Source organism: Sinohyriopsis cumingii, chromosome 6, assembly GCF_028554795.1.
Source record: "Sinohyriopsis cumingii isolate HCF-2022 chromosome 6, ASM2855479v2, whole genome shotgun sequence".
NCBI lineage: Eukaryota > Metazoa > Mollusca > Bivalvia > Unionida > Unionidae > Sinohyriopsis > Sinohyriopsis cumingii.
This window is the reverse complement of record NC_142966.1, coordinates 109,463,763-109,486,215: the sequence shown is the minus strand read 5'-3', so window position 1 is coordinate 109,486,215 and position 22,453 is coordinate 109,463,763. Positions and strand designations below refer to the sequence as shown.

Sequence of the window (22,453 nt, the reverse complement as noted above, 5' to 3'; positions counted from 1 at the left end):
CCATGTCAATAAAGTTTATTGGCATTACCGAGTAGCAGTGAACGACGGCACAATACGTAAAATCGTGTTAACAAATTTCCGTGTCATGTGAAACCGTCTTTTTGTTGCTTGCCTATATAAATACAGGACGACCATTTTATCATTGGTCATTGTTATTTAAAGCGTATACTGTACCAACTTCACTAAAACAAATCATCCGTGATTTTTCATACTTCGGGTGCGAGTGGTTTTTAATTATATCGCAATACATTTTTCCATGTGCAGTCGATTTGAATTAAAAATTTTTAGCTATTGACTTTTAAAGTTGAACTATTTTGCTTTTATTTAAATTTTGAATACTAATCCACGCGAAAATCACTTGAAGTCGAAAGCAACAGTTCTATGACTTAAAGCATTCAGTATGTGTCATGTGGACTTTGTTGTTTGGGGTAAAGGGGACTTCGTTGTCTGGGGTAAACACTATAGGTTCATTCACATTTTCTCTGTCACAATGTATGTATGGGCAAATTGAATGTACCTTTTTGATGGTCCATGCATGTTCTAAATACCGTTGGTTCTACTACTATTACTACTGATGCTGCTACTACACTACTACCACTACTACTACTACTATGAAATCGGAAGGGAATCTACATAGTATTTTATTGCAATTTGTATATTACATCTGAAATAAAACAAACGTTTTGGGGTACTCATTTCTGTGTCATCATTGTCTTTGGATTTTATGTTGACAAAGAGGGAAGACCCACATCGAACACGTAAATTTGGAATCGATGCTAAATATAAATAAGTCCTTCTTTTTTTCTTTCAGCAATAAAGAATCTGTAAAGCACGGTGTCAATTTCTGTAGCGCCTCTCCCTGGAGTTTGTATTAACATTTCATTATTGTGAATATAGAACAATCAAATCCATGGTGCTATTTGGAATCAAAATTAAAACTTTTTAAAGGTGTTTATTTCATTTTGATCGACAAAACTACAATGAAATTGAAATTTCAACAGCACCACAAGGATATTTCCTAAAGTATAGGATTTATAAGAGACACGAGCACGAAAAGAATATATAATAAACGCAGGGTATGTGCCGTTTGTATTTGCGTCTCCGTATGTAGCTTTGTTGGAATTTGGAGATTATTTGTTGAATATGGGGAGTCAGTGTTGATGGGATGTTTTTTTTTAGCCCCAGTGGTTGGCTAAATTCTATGAGCGGGCATGGCGGTGCGTTCGCGGAACTTTACGGTAGAATGCATTTGTTTTGCAAAGTGGACCCTACCTGATTTCTTAATATAGGGAATGGTGTGTATATTCTTAGGTATACGGATTTTCTTTCCATTAGGTTGGTGTGTCGTGTTATATATTGCTTGGCGTGAGGTACTAATATCTGGCTCGAAAAGGTTTGTTATTGTCATACAAATGTGAAACAAGAGAAGAACCATGCAAGTGTAGAATAGTGTTTTGCGCGGTGTGATCTTTAGGTGATTAGATAAAAAATAATGTGTTCGCATTTGCGCGTTTGATACTTTTCACTTAGCAATGACTGTTGTCTTGAGGTCCTTAGAAATAAGGAAACCATTGTTACGTATATTTGATTTAATTTATATTTGATTTCAGTTGTGTTTGATTTGATTTGTTTGTGGGTTTTGGAATCATTTTATTTTTTTTACATGTCAATCTAATGTTTCTATTTTTGACTCAGTTCCTGGCCTTGATTGAGGGTCAAGTAAACAACTTTTTCTAGGAGTAAAATGATTGGTTCTTATTAAGAACATACAGGAGCTATGTGATTTTACATGCAAACATCATCACGTCATCTGCTATTTCACAATGAGGCATTTCCGAAAATGCGAAATACTTAGTATTAATAGTGATGTTTTTAGAGAGAGAGAGACTTCATAGTCAGGGCTTTTAAACACTTGATGTCAAGTTTTCCTTTTTTGTGAACAGTATTGAAGATTTTGAGTTTTTTAATTATATGTTCATTTTTCTTCAGATTACTTCTACTCTAAAAGATTAATTAGTGTCTCTGGAAATATTATTGTATTCATACAAATTTCTTGAACAAGGACATTTCTTGAAACTTTTATTTGGATTTCCAAGACCAGAGTCTTAAATTAAAGTGCTTCTACAAGGAACTGGAGACTTCAGCACCGTACAGGTTAAAGCATACGTCATCGCCTTCCATCATGGATTCTTTGTCGTGAATCGAACTTGGAATCATTATAACATTTCAATATTAGACCTTAAAAAACTGTATTCGTGGATTATTCTTGCATTGTTTTTTAATCTGATTCTGGAAACCGTAAGTTCTCATATTTGTTCACTTTTACAATATTTTTCCAGGGAAATAAATTGTTATATTTTTCAAAGCTTGTTTTCACTCTTTCTTGTGTTACTGTTTATTCGAGCCTAAAAACGTTACAGCATGGACTATCAATCCACGCTCAAGCAGGAATGTAATATGCTCGTCATGAGACCCCTGCTGTGTAACAATATGATCGACATCATGATAGATCATGATATGGAGAACAGCTTCCATTGCAAGCCCAAAGCAGAAGCAGAAGAGTAAGGAAAAGAAAGGCTGCTGCTCTATATTTTGGATAGTAATGAGAAAAAAATGATATGTAAAAGAATGGTCTAAATATTTTGGTAATTCGTGCATAACTTGTTGGAAACTTCCAGACATAAAATTTGACCTTGGATCAAATTGAACAAATTTGGAAAGGCCAATTATTTTTTTTATAAATATTATCAAAGCTTATACTATGGTTTTGGTTTTCTCAAAGTAATTGCGACTGGAAATCTTGTGGACTCATAAATTACGGTCAGCAAGTATTTGTTACCTGGTGTTAGGAAAGTGACGAACACAGTCTACCAGTAATATGTTCATAGTTTGTCAAATGCATGAATAGGTTGCAGATGAGCCTTGGATATCTTTTGATTGGGTTTTCCGAGCATTTGACAAGTGTACAAGATCTACAGCATTTACAAACATCAATTTTAATTTTTGGCCGATACAAATTATTCAAGATCTTGTGATAAGTTATATGGACACCTAAATGACTAGCCAAGAGAGTGTCATAAGCTACACTAAGAACTTCCTGTCAATATGACTTCGGAAAAAAACAATTTGATTACAAACTGTTACTTGTGTAGCTTTAAGTTCATTAATAGCGCACTGAAACAAATGGTAGATATCAGGATCGACTTCCTCTTCGACAATGCGTGTGTGACTTTTGTCACACTGAGTAGGATAAAGAGAATGACTGTGAACTATGGATTACTGTGATCAATACCTTTTGACTGATCCATACCAGGAACAAACGTGACCTCATCATAGTCGGACCAACAGATGTGTCATCTAAAGGAATAATGTCCTCATTAACCCAGTTTAATTGAACCTGTGACGCCATTAGTTGAGAAAGCGGGAATTTAGTTGAATACACTTTGAAGATAAATCCAAACAAAAAGCAATTTTAGTATAAAAAAGATCCTGATATAACATAAATATAATAGATTTACAAGTAAATGATACGTCTCAATATTTTGTGCTGAATTAGGTCTTCTTGTAAATCGATAAAATATTGAAACGAACCGACTAATGTTAATTATCCCACTAATTCCCAGCTTAGACTTGTTAACATCAGTATTATGGCGTTGTTAGCAAAACGTATTATTTCACTGAGAGAAGGAAATTTAAGTGTCTTCGTGAAAAATCTGCCTGAATCAATTACATCGGGGAAACAGAGACTCTGGTATTTCGCTTGCATTTATCAAAGACGTCAACACAAATTCAATATAAAAAGTTAGAAATCTGGCGATGAAATGAGTGGAGACCTTATTATGATCGGAAAACGAATCCACTTGATTCAAGAGCCCATTTATGATGATGATGAGGATGAGGAGGAGAAGGAGGAGGATGTAGCAAAGCAATATGGGGATATAAAAATCGAAGATATCAAGGTCGTGATTTGTAACATCATATTGCCAAGAACTGCAACAGTGAAGGAGCCATCAAAACCAGTACCTTATGGATAATATCTATCACATGCAGATCTTAACAGGTTTTATCCCAGTCATCTCATTGGACTTTCTGGTAGATCCAGATATTGTTTCTTTTAAGTGTACACGTATGTTATCACATGGGAGTCTCTTAGTATTTGATTAGTAGCATAAAGACAATCACCGGAAGTAGATCAAAATATTATTGAAGTTAAAACGTTGGAATCTGTATATTCTTTTTTAGGATTAGATCCCAATAACAAGATACTTAATCCTTTTCCGGTTGCATGCTCGTTTCAGATTAAGAAGGACGTAAGAATAGAGATACACTGGATAAATGTTGCGAAGGAAGGGGTATTAACATTCTTTAGCGCATGCGTTTAAGATTTGTTGTTATACATAAGTGATGGATTCTGACCACGTGACGAGGTTACTGAATTTACAGTGTGATGTTGGATCGCCTGACCACTGATGCCAACATCACTAGTAATTTCACTTGTTGGTGCAAATATACGTAAAAACGGCGTTAACAAATCATTGTACATACGGAAAAATAATTTCGTTAAGATTCAAATATAAATCACCAGTTGCGACCACGCGTGTGTTCTAATGTACTCGAATCCATCTTGGAATCAATGCATTATCACGGTGAAAAGCTCACCATTGAACGCGCAGCAAGGCATGAAAACACTCAGGCATTGTTCCTACAGCGATGAAGTGGAGTTCGGCTAGAAATCCACCCAGATGCATTTTCCGTTGATTATGTTGTACCAACATTAACCCAGTCAAGAAGAGAATAATCTTCAGGATTATTTAATAAGGATAGTCTAAACAAAATGTTGGGCGAAGACGTAAGCGATCGTTTTAGAAACTGTTCAATGGTATAATCAGTATGGTTTTATTTGAACATTATACCAGGACCCAAGAACGCTCAATCCCTGGCAATTGCTGTGATTGTGTAATAGTTGTACCAGTAAAAAGAAAACGTTGATTAGAAATGCGTGTGCACGTTGCACTTGAAGAAGACTAGTCATTCGAATAATTATACTTTGCAATAACATTATTAATAGAAGAACTATGGTGATAGACCCCCAGTATTACGGACAGGAAAAAAAATCGAAGCGGAACTACATGTGTGAGATGAAATCATCAGGAGAACAGAGCTACTCTTGAAATACAAAAGCGTGTGTGTGGTTGAAGATGCTATCTGTGTAATCGCCGTTGCAACCACCATTGGTCTGGGTGTGGTGGAAATCGCAACCGCAGCGACTACCATAGCAGCACCAATCGGAAGTGTTGCCGGGCTATTTCGATAGTTACCGGCGTGGAAAGTAATGCTACAGAATAATTTCGATACGATTTCATTCACGAATGTTCATCGATTTAGAACTTTTCGCTGGGGCACAAAGCAATCTTATTGCAATCGGTACACTATATATAGTTAGCAATGGCGGTATTCGAGACCGTGTTTGGCGGAAATGTAAAACCACCGACGAGTACGTGCACATATACGGAACCGAGGAATTCGCAACCCCAAATAGGTAACTGAGTTACAGAAAGTGAAAAATAATTATCTGATTGCAATTGTATGCTATTCAACACGCTAGCAGATTTTGCTGCGCAAAATAGGTAACGCGAACAAAGATTATCCAGCTTGCTTACAAAGATTTTCCACAATTACACCGCGTATGCAAAGGATATCTGTACATGTGATGTCAGCGTTTTGACGGTGTCGCCGCACATAATCCCAATGCACGCGTGAAAATACACTCGCTTAAGACGCGCGGGTCAAATTTTATAAAATCATGGGGTACAGAAAAGCCTTCGACGTGTTTCAACTACTGGAATTTAAACCACCCACTGTGATACTACCTTTTATTCTTGTTTTCTTAAATGTACAATAAAATTAAAGAATATTTTCAATAGAAAAGTCCCTGGTTTAACAGTCAATAAGTGTGTTAAGGTGAAATCATGTCTTGCTTACAATGGTAACAATTCTATGGGGAGTCAAAATATCAATCAAATATTTCACATTTTTAGAATTATAAATGAGGCCAGAATGAAAGCAGAATAAAATATGAATATCACCAACAGTGCAACACCATACCAACAAATACTTGACATAAAAGGGCATATTCAGTAAAGCATCAGCAAATATATCTCCCCTAAAACACATATGTTTGGAACGGACAAGTTAAGAAAACCTTAATCCATCTAAGTCACGTGTTCTTTGTTTTCTTTCTAAAGGGAAGATTTGTGTTTAATGAATCTCACATTGACCAGAGGTTGCTTTAATATCTAAAACTTTACAGGAAATTATATTTTGATTGAGATTAAATTTTAATGACTACGATTATACTTCCGAAATCTCTTTGGAATAAATGGCTTCTCACTTCATAAGGGTCTTGGATGTCTATAATCTTTTCTTATATTCAAAGTGTTCTCATATAGCTCCAACTAAATCTATTAAATGAGAAATTGGAATGCACTTTTGTGAAACGGAGATACGTCGTGTCTATAAACATTTGCATGACTGATAATTTCTGGTGATCTCTGAATCGCTTCACCCTGAACATCAACCTCGAAACCGTCAAGAGTGTATATAGCACCAGATGCTTTAACGTCTTGTACACTGGACAACAGAAGCACCAACATTGAATTGTAGCTCTGATATCTGGTGAAACGTAAATTTAAAGCAACCGTATCTGGTTGGACGTAAGTTTGAAGCCATGTAAACGTAAATTAAAAGCTCTGTTATCAAGTGGAACGTGAGTTTAAAGCTCCTGTAGATCTGTCATCTCGTGGTAGCGTGAGTTTTTAAGCCATAGTAGAAAATCGTCGGTATAAATCAAAAGCAATCTTCTGCAAAATGGATACAAACGTATTACTTAAAGTCGCTCTCTACACAAATACCAAGGTAGAAATGTGGTAGAATATAAATTGGTTATTCTTGTTTGACAATGTGTTCACATGTATGCGTATTGGTAGATCCATTCGAGTTCACAAAATTGTGTTGCACTTGCATCTGATTACAGATTTTCTTTTCTTTAACGTCTTTATAGTTATTTGCTACTTTCTGTATGAAACCAAATTTGTTACTGTATTTGGTTTCTAAGGAAAAGAGTGGCTGGCATTTTATTCATAGCAGTATGAGGTTACTCATTCATCATTTCAACGACACATCCGAATGAGTACAACTACCAAAAGAGCGTAAAACCCGAATGAGTACAACGACCGAATGAGTGCAAGAACCGAATGAGTACAACTACCGAAAGAGTAAAAAACCCGAATTAATACAATCACCGAAAGAGTGAAAAACCCAAATGAGTACAACCACCGAATGAGTACAAGAACAGAATGAGTACAACTACCGAAAGAGTGCAAAATCCGAATGAGTACAATCACCGAATAAGCACAAGGTCAGAAAGAGTACTAAATTTACTTTGACAATGTTTAAATCATGTGAGCTTAACGCGTGCCCTTAATGTATTAACGATAGCAGAGTTCCAACTTTAACTTAGATCTATCCAAAGTGAGGACAAATTTAAATTCTTATGCTTAGATCTACTGGCGCACAATTCTCGTATTTGTAGTCAGCTTAGTTGGGTTTGTGCGTTAGTTTGATGTTTTACTGCACTTCAAAGAATGTACATTATTTAGTGCCGACGCAACTGGTGAAAAGTGAGCCCAAAGCCACACTAATGTAGCCGACCTGGGTTGACCGTAGGATTCAACACCCACTTTATGATCGCTTCAGGGCCGGCCTGAGGTCGATTCGACCGATTTTGATCAAATAAGGCCCTGTGCTCACAGGGCCCTGCTTGTTAGTAATGTGTAAAACGATATCTATAAAGAGATAGTAATTTTAAAGCGATGGAAGAAAATTTTAAGTTCAATATCAGATCATATTTGTTTAGAACTTTATTTCTAAATGCCGTGCGCCCAGTGGACCCCGCGTGTAAAGCCAGGGGGATGCGCCAAAATGATAAAAAAAATAGAGCTCCGCGTATGCGTAGGCCGTTCCTGTATCGCTTTTCCGGCAATTTAACCACTGAAACACCTTAGCCCCTAGTGCCACTAATAGCATCTTAAGACATGCATGAGGGCACATAAGGCATATTCTACGTCGTCAAGCTCCCATAAGTTGCCCTGGGTTTATTATACACCCCGAACCCTCAGAAGGGCGCATTGGGCCTATTATACCTATCAAAGTGCGAAAGGTTAGGACTTTCACGCATGGGGCTTATTCTACATACCTGGTAATAACTAATCAGAAGTCATACCTGGTAATAACTAATTAGAAAGCATACCTGAAATAATGAGCCAGAAGTCGTAACTGGTAATAACCGATCAGGAGTTATGTTTATTAAGAACTATTCAGAAATACAACTTATACTAACCAGTCAGAGGTCATACATGGTAATAACTAATCAAATCTTATGCATGGTATAAATAATCAGTCAGAAGGTATGTCTGTAAATAACCAATCAGAAGTCAGTATTTATTTTAAAAGGTGAAAGAGTGTTGAGAGAAATCTGTGATGTTGTGTATAAACACATTAATTTTTCCACTTTGTTGATTCGAACAAAAATTCTTAGAAGATATTTTGAGCAAAAAATAGTTATATATATATATATATATATATATATATATATATATATATATATATATATATATATATATATATATATATATATATTTGTGTGTGTGTGTTCTCTAATCTTATTAAATAATAATCATCCCAAGGTAGATAACGCATAGTATTATAATAGAATTAACATGACGTAATTTGCTGTTGGAACTTGTGACTGGTATTCGATTATTAAAATGCCAATCTCTAATGAAAGGAATAGGAGCATCTGTTGTCCAATTGAAACCGGTGATGCTCGTCTCATTAACGTCAAAATCAATGGGAAACGTTGTCTCATTGTTGTCATTACGATTGATTAGCACAATTTCCCACGGTTCTGTGACTTCGAGCTTGAATTTGTTTGTTTTGTTCGTAGGATGTAGTTGTTGTTGTTGTGGGGTTTAACGCCATTTTTCAGCACGATAGGCTATACATGGCGGCCAGTATTAATGGTGGAGGAAGAACCCGGAAAACCCCGGAAAGAACCACCGACCCACGAGAAGCTACTGGCAGGCTTTCTCACATGCCCACATTGGCTGAATCTTAGACTCGAACCGCCGCAGACAGAGGTGAGATGGCAGTGATCCGTAACGAAGAGCGCTTTAGACCACTCGGCCACTCGGGGCCCCTCGTAGGATGTAGGATACCACAAATTCTATTGCAATGAAACCTCAACAAGTCCTCATCTCGAGTTATTTGGACATTAGGAAACACGTGACTCCCGTAGTTCCCAACATAACGATTTAGGATTACATCAAATGGATGATGTAGGTCATCATTGGAAACAGGACGAACTGTCGAATTCTTCCACTTTCCTGGAAAACTGCAGGCGGTTGTGGCATTAAGCCAAGGCACCTCCCCAAGTAAAATGTCGGAAATATAAAAGAAGATGGTTCGAAGGGCATCTGCTGCAAGATTGGTCACTGACGGCCCATTAACACTGGCGAAGATTCCAATACCCATATCAGGGTATACCCATAGAAGAGAGATATATGCAAATATGACACCATTATGCCAGACTTTCCTGTAACCTATAAATAAATAAATAAATAAATAAATATTATTTAACGCCTGTTATTAAGTGACCCGAGTCGCTTGTATCAATGAAAAATTAAAAAATCGCCAGCAACTTTCGCCTGTAAGTCAAAAATAGCGCCACTTTGAAAATTCTTTCGCCTTGCTACCTGACTGAAATAGAAACCTAATGATGAGCTTTCTCCATACAGAATCATGTGTGCACAAATCGCATGAAAGAAAATGCAAACTTCTATTTCAGGTAATGTCATAATTAAGGGTAAACTGTGAACAATGAAATGAGAAATGAATTTTAAAATGTTCAGATTAAAGACTCTTTTGGGAATACAAATGTATGCGTCTTCAAAATCAATCGTGTTTCGATCTAAAATGTTCATATTCACCTGTAAAATATAATTTCTTGCTTAGTATATTACTGGTAATAGACGTAATTCCTTTGACATCAGAATTTCCTTGATAGTCAAAACATAACAGAAATGCGAACTGCCTCTTTTTTATTATATCGCTATTTGTTACCTCTGTAAGAGCCAGTAAACCAGCCGTATCCATACCCCACTTGAACTTCGTCAACTGGGAAAATCGGTTTCCGTAAGTTATACCATTCCTCTATGCTGCCAGATAGATGGTTGTATGTGCCGAACGTTTCGCTCAGAAGTTTCTCCTCTACAACTTGTCGTCCTGAATGATCTCTGCCTTTCTGGAGCAGAAACCTCACAAATTTCGCCATGTCTTCTGCATTTGACAAAATGGCCCCGGCCGGCTCAAACGGGTGAATCCTGAGACAAATCAAAATCGGTTTTGAAGTTTAAACACTATAAATGGTTTTCTTTTTTTTTTTTCTTTTTTTTTTTTTTTTTTTTTTATACAGTGATAGGTCCAGATCATATTCTTTTACATCAAAATCCACGAGATGAGCTGTCGTTTGTTTAAATTTTACCATTTATCTCATGCATGCCTATCCATGAAAATGGGACCTTTATTTATATGAACAATGGTTGTTCTGTATTCATGAATTTGCTATGTACTACATTATATGGTCATGTGACCCAAAATTTGGAAGCATAACGGGTTCATTCTGACCATCTCTGCTATTTCTACGAGAAAGAAAGTATGCCTCGGATGTATGTCGCCGGAACTTTGTTGCAAATAAGAAACCGCTGTTTAATTTGTTCGATGAATCTGCAACTTCTCGGTCGAGCCTACTTTTGTAAATAGCCGAGATGGTCCAAACAGCTACAATTGATATACAATTGGGGTATAAACCGTGTGATTAACCTCGAATTCGTGAGTGAACGATTAGAAAGCTACCCGAATGATAATATACCTAATATGACGTATCAAATAACGATCTTTTACGAAAAGATAAATATTTCCATTTTGCAGGCTGTGGCTGATGATATTCTATGTAAAAATTGACATCACATCAAATGTAAAAATAGTAGGTGGAAAAGGTCATAGGTTATATGTGACCTATAGTCCTGGACAGGACATCAGCTATATTGTGGTGAGAAAATATCCGAATGTATTATGCAAGAAAAAACTGAAAGAATAACCGTGCAGCTCACATCTCTCAGTCAGGATTTTTCGCTGTTTGAACAGCCAGTCAGTTTTATCGTACACATGCATCTGGTGTTCGATCTATGAGATTGTACATAGTGGGGTTCAGTATCGGATAAAGGTAAATGATGTGAAATAAGTTCAAAGATAAATGGAGAAATAAAATGCAAAATATATTTTGAAAATAGGCAATGGATTTTAATCTCTAAAGTATGTAAATTACGAAAAAACTTTAATTCATGCATTTCTTTCACTTAAGGATCGCTGCAAATAATCTTTAAATTTTCTAAATTTAGTAATTAACTTTAGCCAGCTATTTTTTTTTACCTGCGGATGTGTCTTCGTATACAAAAATAATGAACGTTCCATTGGGTATCGTATGTCCGGATATTATGAAATGGCATATCGATTGGAACATCGTAAGGCCAATGCATAAAAAGGAAAAGGTGTGCATGAACCCATAAACACTCAGACGTCCTGCCGATTTTTCGTCGTTCACAAATAAATGCCAACCAAAGTTCTGATTTAGAGCATTTCAACGGCTGAGCTATCCAGGTAGGTAGTTTTGTTTTTAAAAAAAATGTTTCTTTCCTTCCTGACAGTTTCTCATTATTATTTGTACTTTTCATAGAAAGTATAGAATTTGAGAGATAACAGGTGGATATTCGGAGTGAAAGGCGGATCTATCATCGCTCAGCATTGTATGTAGCCTGGATAAGTTAAGAATAAAGTGTTTCTACACAAGAATGAGTACGTTTGACATCTTAACCCTTCCATTTTATGACTCCTAAGAGCCAAATTAACTTTTACAAACAATATATATCAACGTTTTCCTTCCATTAGACCGAAAAAAAGCTTGATAATGCCTGTTAAATGATGCAATAGAAAAATAGAACAATTCACGAAATTCACACTAGTGTTAGTAAGGTCTAATATATTTTGAAACAGGTGAAGTACAACCGACGCTGGGATATTTTAAACAATTCAAAATAATTTGAACACTATTCATCCACCCCCAAAACAAATCAAATTCAAAGTCCGCTGGTAAGAAAACAATAAATATAAATACGCCAAACGTGAGATGAAATAGCAAATGTATTACATTTACTGTCACGCTCCAATAAAAAGCTAGTTTGTGCTCAAATAAAACGTGAGGCTCCAGAGACGAATTTACAAAACTTTGCCTTGAAAATAACGTCGACAGTTTTCATATTGTGCAATTGAATAGAACAATATTAAAATATACTTATGTTGGCTTCATCTACAATATATCATGCCTTACTTCTTACTTTTGCCAGAATCAAAATTTAAATTGCATACACGGAGAAGAAGTATCTCGTTTTAGGGGGCAACTATTGTCCCTTAACCGGATCCTGTTTCATTCTGCGTACACGGGATTCCACTGAATTAAAATATTTGGATTAATAAGTACTTATTATTCAAATTAAGTAAGGAGTTAAATATTTATATTTGTCTTATAATTATCATACTGTGTCATTGTGTGGGTGGTCAAAACGAAACAAACAGATAATAACTTCTAACTACACTAATAATCTTTTTAAGCAGTCATTATAAATAATAATTAATCCAGATATGTATTTTAAGAAGTGCCCAACTGTTACGTGTGTCTGTATTCTGAGTATCATCAATTTTATTTACTAACTTAATCAAGCTTTTATTTAAGTCAGTTGGGTCTATGACAGTTATATTTTAAATTCCTTAATTCAGTGGTTGGCTAGCACTATAGTGAAGTACATGTATACTTCGTTGTAGGAATTCATTCATAAGCCAAGGCCGATTGTTATAGTAAAATCAACAACTATGTCGGTCTGGTATGTCATGCTTTATTTGAATGGAGGTCATGTCAACGTAGCATATATCTTGGGAGTACATTAGTACTATGGAAATATCGCGAGCACTCAGACGTTGATTGGATAATAAATAAAAAATGAATATTGACGACCAATGTATTTTGAAAGGAAATAATACGATTAATGGTTTCATAATATTTTAATGACTAAGATTATGTCACTTGAAGCGTGTTTAGGAACCATATAATGAGAATACACACATCATGTGCTGTATTCTTCAGTTATATGCAGCTTTCATAGAATTCATTGAAAGGACGTAATTTATTTTTACGTTGAATGCAGCAGAGTGGAAATTTTTTTTATTTAAGCAGTCAGTACTTATCTTATTATGTGAATTTATTCAAAGACATCAGCGATATTCTACGTTCACGGGATTCCACTGAATTAAACGATTTGGATTAATAACTGTGACAATTCAGTAGTGCTAGCACGGCAGCACATAAGCACTTTAGAACCTTCATTCAGTTTCGAGATTAGTGAGAAATTGATAGTGCAAATTAGGATTATATTCTACGAATTCATACTATACAAGTTACTTTTAATTCTTCAATTTTTTAAAAAAGCAAATTTATATTTTGAAAAGCGATTGTTGGTTTTACCTTGTGTTGTTACTGTAGTTTAAGCCCCTAGACATAACACCCACCTCCAACCGTCACAAAATGTTAGGCATTAGGCATTTATCGTTTACGACAGTAGACATTCTTAAAGTGTAAGTTTCCTAACTTCTAGAATCAGATTCACCTGTCATCAACTGATACTCTGGAATCTCCTGACTTTGACAATTACCGTACTCATGTTGTGGTCGAATTTACTGAATGTTCCGTTTCCACAATTCAGGTAAGTAAACATTAGTATTTTCGTACCTTTTCTCAGTCTTCAAGTATTTCAGCACTGTTGTATTCGTTTCTTATCAATACTTGCATGCTGCCAGCCATGAGTTCGAATCCAAATGAACCATCAAACTGACGTAGCTCCGAGGTCAACTTTATAAGTGATAGACTTTGACGACAAAATCTAACCACTAAATACAAGAAATGTTTCTAAATCTCACAAACACTATAAAAATGGGAAGAAATTAAATTTTTCATCCAAATGTAATCTTAAAGTGGAAATAAATATTAGTTTATCATCTGCCACAAAGCACCGTAACTATAAAGACAAATGACTCACGTGTAAAGTGATTCTGTGCCAATGATAAGTTGTCCATTCTTTAGTACATACGGTTTAGCTATGTTGTCTGCAACAACTTGGGATGGTTTCTCCAAGAAAGTTGTGTGCGTCATATTTAATGGCTGCAGTAGTTTTGTTTTGGTCAGGTTTTCCCATGAATCCGTACCAAGAATCTCAGCCACGTGACCAGCCAACATGTACATGGCATTGTTATAGTAAAAGTCATCACGGAAGGATTTTATTTCGGGAACAAACTGCAACCTCCTTCAAAAAAATAAAATAAATAACCTTTTTAAGGTGGATGTTTGTGTTTTAACGGCACTTCAAACACAATATTGGTTACATCATTCCGATGAAATCGGAGCTAAGTGTCTTTCCAGAAGAACGAGAAAATTTATTTAATTTTCAGCTTTTGAAGCATCGTTGAAAATGGCGAAAATTAAAACATTTTGAAGATATTTTGAAACAGCATCTATAAATATCCAGGAGAGCAAATACAAAGACGTCTTCTCTGTAAAACCGGAATGGTTACTGTCGTTACGTGTGAGTCGCTTAAATTTTACATATGTAATTGGCTAATTTGAAACTGAACATGAATTTTTATGACTTTCTGATGACGTTTTGAAAACTAGAATATGTTAAACTTGCTCGTTCTAGTGGTAGTTTGAATGAACTCCAATGTATAGGCTAGCTGCTTGCGTGCTCATTTGAAGTCATGTGGTAATACTACGATAATATACGGGGCCCCTTGAGCCCCAGGGAGTCTGCCTGTGAAATCAGATGATAACATATGGAGCCCCTTGAGTATCGGGTGCTCTGTCTGTGAAATCAGACCATAATATACGGGGCCCCTTTGGGTTTCAGGTGCCCTGGTGACGTTGCCCATTTCTCCCTATGGGTATTCCGGCCCTGCCAAAGTGCATGGTGTAATGATCAAAACGAGCACCTTCACCTTCAAAAGGATTTAAAACAAACACGCTTCAATTCTTTTCACAACAGCGCAGGTTACGAATTTGCCTTGTTGCTATAAATATAATTTACTCACGAGCATTGCCATATTACCTATGGACAATCAGAACAAAACTGGCGTGTACACATTGTGATGTTTATGTTGAAACTATACATTATACTCAGTGAACTCTTACTCTGATCATGTCAATGTGCACCAAAAAAAAAAAATTTGAAAAGGTAATTTCGCTCAGAGAACATCAATCATTTAGATCTACTTATTGTAACTTAGCAACCATGTTACAATGTTTGTCCGTAGCGTTTAAGACACTGCTGACATGGGGCTATTTATAATCATGAGGTCATTGCGCGTGACATAACTTCCGCCTAATTCGTAACCTGCCCTATTGACATGTGACTTAAAATTGCTTGATGAAATATTTGCTTTAAATTTTATAAGCGTTTACAATTTTATTTAAAGTTCATTAATTTGTTTATTACAAAATATATGAGTACAGTACTAGAAAACATGACAGCATAGTTGACTTTGTTATTAATGTGAAAATTCGTTCCGTTTGAGATTAAATTTTTTTACCGTGTGATTTCTGCACGTGTAAGTTCTGATGGATAACCGGATAACATTCCATAGTCTAGCCCAGACAGCCCAGTCCGATGGGACAGAATGTCTCTCAAAGTAGTCATCGTCGTTCGGACATTGTCAGGAAATGAAAATCCTTCTCCTAGGATATCAGATACCTTACTGTTCCAGGTCATTCTGCAGAGAGTGAGTAAAATGTACAGTTACTTTGTGCATGTTAATTCTACCAGTATGAAAATGTACAGACCACAAACCCATTGTCTATATCATCATAATGAACTTCTGTTACGAGTCTGCATGTAAATAATTTAATTTCTACATCTGTTCATGGTTTCACAAGAGATTATTAACTTGCGGAAAATTCATAAGCAAGTACAAAACAAGCCCCAGAACACTCCATCTTCCATTTAACACCTTAAATGGTAAAAAAAAATCGCAAAACTAATGCCATTATCTTGCTAAACACAGTCAAAGCTTCAGTGTTACTCCGAAACGTTACATTTGTAGAAGCATCTACAAGAAAATAGCAATGACACATCGGTTCTATACAAGCAAAAAAAATAATTTCTTTCTCGTCTCCAAAAGTGATTACATATGTTACTCGAGTATGATATTATACCTACTTTCCCCTTGTTGAGCAAATACATGTCAGAACATGTCTTATAAGAAATCCTAATACAGATGCAAAATAGCTTTCTTCTTGAAAGCTGTTTAGTAATAAATTATACACGTAACGGACGTTAAAATCCTAACACTGACTGGAAAATTCAGCTTAAAGATCTCTAAATGCATCTAGGATGAATAGATAAAATGGACATACGTATTTAATTAACGTCTGTTTATCGTACTGTAATTGCTTTTTCTTTGAAAAGAAACGTAAATTAGGTGTCTGGAGGGTCTTAACCATAGGGTAAATGAATTCTAGCAGTAAAAATATTAGCATCCGTCAAACACAATTATAAATTAGTAAATCATCCCAATTTAATACGAAAAAAGATCACGATTATTTTTTAGAAGAAAATAGGTACTGCAACATTATTCCTTCATCTGCAATATCGATGAGCAGTTTTGTGTTTAGGACCAAACAAATGGTGATACTTTATATAGTTTTTTTTGCACGTGCATGGTATAAACATAGTCATAAATACTAAAATCGAAACTTTAAGGCTGTTTTATTTGTTAAGAAGACGATCGATCATATTTCTTCTTGTAGATGTTTGATCTCCATTACATAGGATTTGGGCACTAAACGTTGTGCAGAGAAGTAGCGAAAAAAATCTGGAATTATTTCGACAATGACCGTATATTGTCACAATTTAAAAAGGAAACCACTGATACTTCATTGTTCATAATTTTGTTCACTTCACGTGTGGCATAATTTTTAAGAATAGCTGAGTAAATGTTAATTAGGAAATAATATCACGTGTGAACAGTCGTAAGAGTTTGAAAAGGTACATGTTTCCTGTTGATGTTGTTTCATATAAAGGTAATGAACAATGAACATAAATCAAAGATATAATAATAGCTTCATCATACTGATTTTGACACCTACAAATCAGTATGGATAAGCAATTAAATTATATCCACATACGTTTTGGATTCCAAGGGGGTGGAGGGCAATTAGAACATAAAACTATCAGTGACGAAGTTTAAATCTTTGGAATGTCTCGACCGGGGTTCGAACCCGCAATTTCCCGCGTCATGAGGCGGATGCTCTAACCACTTATGCTCTCCATCACAAAATATATAATAGCTGAGTCATATCTTAATAGAAAATAAGTTAGCTTTGCTTATAAGCAGAAAATGTGTATCTTTAAATTATTTGACATGAAAATACGCCGCTAAACGATGCCTCATCCACTGATAGTGTTTTGTGGATCTTGGAAGTGAATTTAGTATACTTTAATTCAGGGAGTTATTGTAAAAACACAAATAATGTTGATTGAAGACAAAAAAATATTACTTACTTATTCTGAGTCCCACTTATAAGCGCTGATAGCAACGTAGCAGTGAAGCCTTTAGTTACTGACCCAATGTTAAAAAGCGTATGTTCGTTTACTGGTCTCTCTGTATCAATATCCGCCAGTCCAAAACCTTTGGTCCAGCTTTGATTGCCGCTGACAACCGCCAAGGTGAGGCCTGGAACCTGGTGGCAGCTCATTGTTTCGTTAATGAACATTTCAATATCCTTTTCTGTATCAGATTCAAATACAAGGGCTTGTAAAACCCCAAGTAACATCATAAAAACACAATTTATCCATCTTGGATGCATCGGTCTTGCAAGTTGTATTTTCTATAACCGGACAAAAGATGATCCACCTATCTCAACCGGAAGGTGTCACAGCAAGGACACAAACTTTTTGAAATAGTTCAACTATGGTTCGTTCACTGCAAAGTCAAAAGTTTATGTGCCGTGAAATTTCCTCGACAGTAAGCAGTTAAGTGTACGATAATGCACGGTATATTCTGACAGTATATTAATAAGATAATAACATCACCAACTCAGATGAGTTTCGGCGATAACCTAAATATTTTACTCGTCCTGCATCGAGCTTATTTACCTTTGGATAACCTCTTTCTGCGGACCCAAGTAAACAACTTAACACCAGCTATGTGAATAAAGTTTATTGGCATTACCGAGTAGCAATGAACGACGGCACAATACGTAAAAGCATGTTAAAATTTTTTCCGTGTCATGTGAAACCGTCTTTTTGTTGCTTGCCTATATAAATACAGGACGACCATTTTATCATTGGTCATTGTTATTTAAAGCGTATACTGTACCAACTTCACTAAAACAACTCATCCGTGATTTTTCATACTTCGGGTGCGAGTGGTTTTTAATTATATCACAATACATTTTTCCATGTGCAGTCGATTTGAATTATAATTGTTTAGCTATTGACTTTTAAGGTTCAACTGTTTTGCTTTTATTTAAATTTTGAATACTAATCCACGCGAAAATCACTTAAGTCGAAAGCAACAGTTCTATGACTTAAAGCATTCAGCATGTGTCAAGGGGACTTCGTTGTTTGGGGTAAAGGGGACTTTTTTGTCTGGGGTAAACACTATAGGTTCATTTACATTTTCTTTGTCACGATGTATGTATGGGCAAATTGAATGTACCTCTTTGATGGTCCATGCATGTTTTAAATACCGTTGGTTCCACTACTATTACTACTGCTGCTGCTACTACACTACTACTACTACAACGAAATCGGAAGGGAATCTACATAGTATTGTATTGCAACTCCTATATTACATATGAAATAAAACAAACGTCTTGGGGTACTCATTTCTGTGTCATCATTGTCTTTGGATTTTATGTTGGCAAAGAGGGAAGTCCCACATCGAACACGTAAATTTGGAATCGATGCTAAATATAAACCTTTTTTTTTTTTTGTCTTTCAACAATAAAGTATCTGTAAAGCACGGTGTCAATTTCTGCAGCGCCTCTCCCTAGAGTTTGTATTAACATTTCATTATTGTGAATATAGAACAATCAAATCCACAGTGCTATTTGGAACCAAAATTAAAGCTTTTTAAAGGTGTTTATTTCATTTTGATCGACAAAGCTTAAAATTTCAATAGCACCACAAGGACATTTCCTAAAGTATAGGATTTATAAGAGACACGAGCAGGCAAAGAATATATAATAAACGCAGGGTATGTGCCGTTTGTATTTGCGTCTCCGTATGTAGCTTTGTTGGAATTTGGTGATTATTTGTTGAATATGGAGAGTCAGTGTTGATGGGGTGTCTTTTCAGCCCCAGCGGTTGGCTAGCAGCAGAGTGGGTGAACAGACCACTTAACGCGTCACGTACGCTTTTTTAGACAAAAAAAATAGTGACCCTTCATAGAGGTCAATACCACGTCTACGATTATTGTTTGTCCCAAATAGAATTGTTGACAGGACCCTCTCTGCTGCTCAGTAATCCTGAGAATCATCATCTGAATCCTGGGAATCTTCATCTGAATCTTGGGAATCTTTTGTTTTGTTCTTCAAGTAATATTCAAGTTCTGATGGTGGTTTTTCTATTTTTGGATTTATGTTCTTTCTTTTTCTGTAATATATCATTAAGCTTCGATATCGATCTCCACCGCAATTTTTACAAATCTGATATAATCCTCTAACGCCGTTGTTACATCCAACAGATCTTCGTGAACCAGCATGAGGATTTTTCTTTAAAATATAATTATGTCTCCTGCAATATTCTCCACGGCATCTTTTGTTGCATTTATCTGTTGTTCCTTGAATTAACCACGCACAATTGTTCATTATATTAATGATATCTGTTTAATTAAATTTATTAATTTATCATCACCCCTTCTGCTGATGTCAATTAAAAAATTGTTATATTAAAAATAATGGTACATCCAGAATCTCATACTGCAAGAATAGCACGAGAACGATTAGAAGCAATTAAAAAATTTCTTCCTGTCAGAGACTCATTTAGAAAAAATCTACAAGCGCAGCAAGAAGCACAAGTTGAGTACGAAGAAGAAACTAAAAAACTGTTTAAACCCGTCACTGCAGCTACTGAAAAGGTTACAGCTGTCATCAAAGAAGATCTTCCGGTATCAAAACAAACAGCAGAACAAACTGAAAAAATAGCAAGAAGAACTAAACAGACAAAGAAGATTTTACGAGATCTTCCAGCTGATATAGCTGCGGCTCAGCCTCCACCTGTTGGTGAGGAAATACTTGAAAGTATTGGAAAACTTCGTACTGAAGTCGCCGACGTGCAAAAAGAACATGCACCTGAACCCGAACTAGTAGAAAAAAACGTAGAATTGATTGCAAAATTCAAAGAAGGAGTTGTTGAAGAAATTAGAAATACTAAAAGAGAACAATTACCCGAAAAAATATTAAATAGTATGTTTAATAAATCTGATATTTTAAAACCCCGTCATGAAAAAGTAAATGATGATAATCTTATTAAATATATATATCGCGTATATTACAACAAAAACAAGCTAGAGGTCCAGAATATAAAAATCTTAATAAAGAAATAAAAAAACTTAGAGAGAGACTGAAACAACCTAGAACAAGAACAACTCTCCCAGTATCAACTTCCTCCACCTCTGCAACAAATAGAACAACAACAATCTTCTTCACCGCTGTCAAAATTTAAAAAGCTATTTAGAACAACACCATCTAAGAAATCAGAAGAAGGAGCAACGGGAAGTGGTCTGGGAGATGATTTTGTTTGTCCTGATAATATCATTATTGATGTGTCACGGTTAGAAGTTCTCATAGGAGGAAAACGTGCCGGAAATAATTCACCAGAAATAATTAATGAAGCATCTGATATTTGTCGGCGATTATTTCAAGGTGGTATCATGGATATCTGAGTTTACCGAGAACTTATCGATGAACTTGTTGATGACTAGTTGTTAAATAAATGGCAAATTAAAAAAGATGATCATACATAATAATCATCGTAAACCCGTACAGGTCAGAGCGGTAAACTCACGATTACCAATCTACAGAGCTACTTACAGAGATGGACTTGGTGATGTTATTCAGGGATTATTTACAAGGATAGCTCCAAAAGCAGTACCTGTTGCAAAACAATTATCGATGAAAGCTATCGATATTGTTCGTGAAAAAGCTCCTGGAGCAATTGTCAATGTTGCTGGTAAGGCGTTCTCGGCGATCAAAGATAGACTAGCACGATTATTGCGACGAAAACGACAACCACCAGTGAAACTGGCAAGTACTGAAGTGATGCCCGCAGACGTAAGTAAAATAATAAATCAGGCTGCAAATCAAAAACTAGCGGAATTATCTAAAGAGGCAGAAAGAAGTATAACATCAAATTTGATAGCAGATCAAGGACCCAATCAGGCTGCAAATAAAAAACTAGCGGAATTATCTGAAGAAGCAGAAAAAAATATAACAGCAAATTTAATAGCAGGAAGCGGTCTTCGTCGACGATGATTTAGATCATCATTTGGAAAAATGGTAATTATAATAAAATGTTCAACCGCGAATCAGACCCAGCATTTGATATGGAGGCACCTGTCCTTAAGTATGAATCTGTACGTGATTATCAATTTTATTCCTATGACGCAAGACAACCAAATCAGCGGGGGAGAATCGAATTACAGGTTCATGATACAAGTAGATATTTCTTGCCCGCTGAGGCGTTTATTGAAGTAGAAAGTAGACTTGTAACGAATGTTGCAGCTAATACGCCATATGCTGCTAATTTGCGTGTTGGTTTTGTCAACAACGGAATTATGGCATTGTTTGATAGCGCCACATACATGATTGATGGAAAAAATATCGAATCGATTCAGAAGGATGTTGACGTTGCTACAACAATAATTGGTCTAGCGAGATATTCTGACAACTTTACAAGATCAGCCGGTCCAACAATGATGTTTGCTAAAGATATTACTAACCACGCTGATCATGTTCAGTATATTAAAATACGGACACCACGAGATACTGCATCTGATCCACAACCGGCTGACTTTGAGCACGCAGACAGACCAGGTGCTGCTTTTGATATTATAGGAAGTGTTAATGCGACTTACAACTTAGGGTTTGCAACACGCCGAGCAGCGTTGTCAGGAAATGATAGAAATTTTTCATGTGCAATTCCATTATCTCACATCTTTGGATTTTGCAGAAATG

The 22,453-nt window shown here is 35.8% G+C and overlaps 1 protein-coding gene across 2 annotated transcripts; it reads right to left on the bottom strand.

Moving 5' to 3' along the window:
* Positions 1-8,674: 8,674 nt before the first annotated feature.
* On the bottom strand, positions 8,675-18,259 carry LOC149797696 (uncharacterized). Of its 2 annotated transcripts, XM_089962622.1 has the most exons (5): positions 17,775-18,259; positions 15,805-15,984; positions 14,262-14,525; positions 10,180-10,439; positions 8,681-9,659 (listed from the first exon to the last, which is right to left on the bottom strand). In XM_089962622.1, the coding sequence occupies exons 1-5, from the start codon at positions 18,077-18,079 to the stop codon at positions 9,172-9,174; spliced, it is 1,497 nt and encodes a 498-aa protein (XP_089818748.1). In that variant the 5' UTR covers positions 18,080-18,259; the 3' UTR covers positions 8,681-9,171. The 2 variants fall into 2 exon arrangements, with proteins under 2 accessions (XP_089818749.1, XP_089818748.1); XM_089962623.1 differs by lacking the exon at positions 14,262-14,525 and having other exon boundaries at positions 8,675-9,659.
* Positions 18,260-22,453: the final 4,194 nt, after the last annotated feature.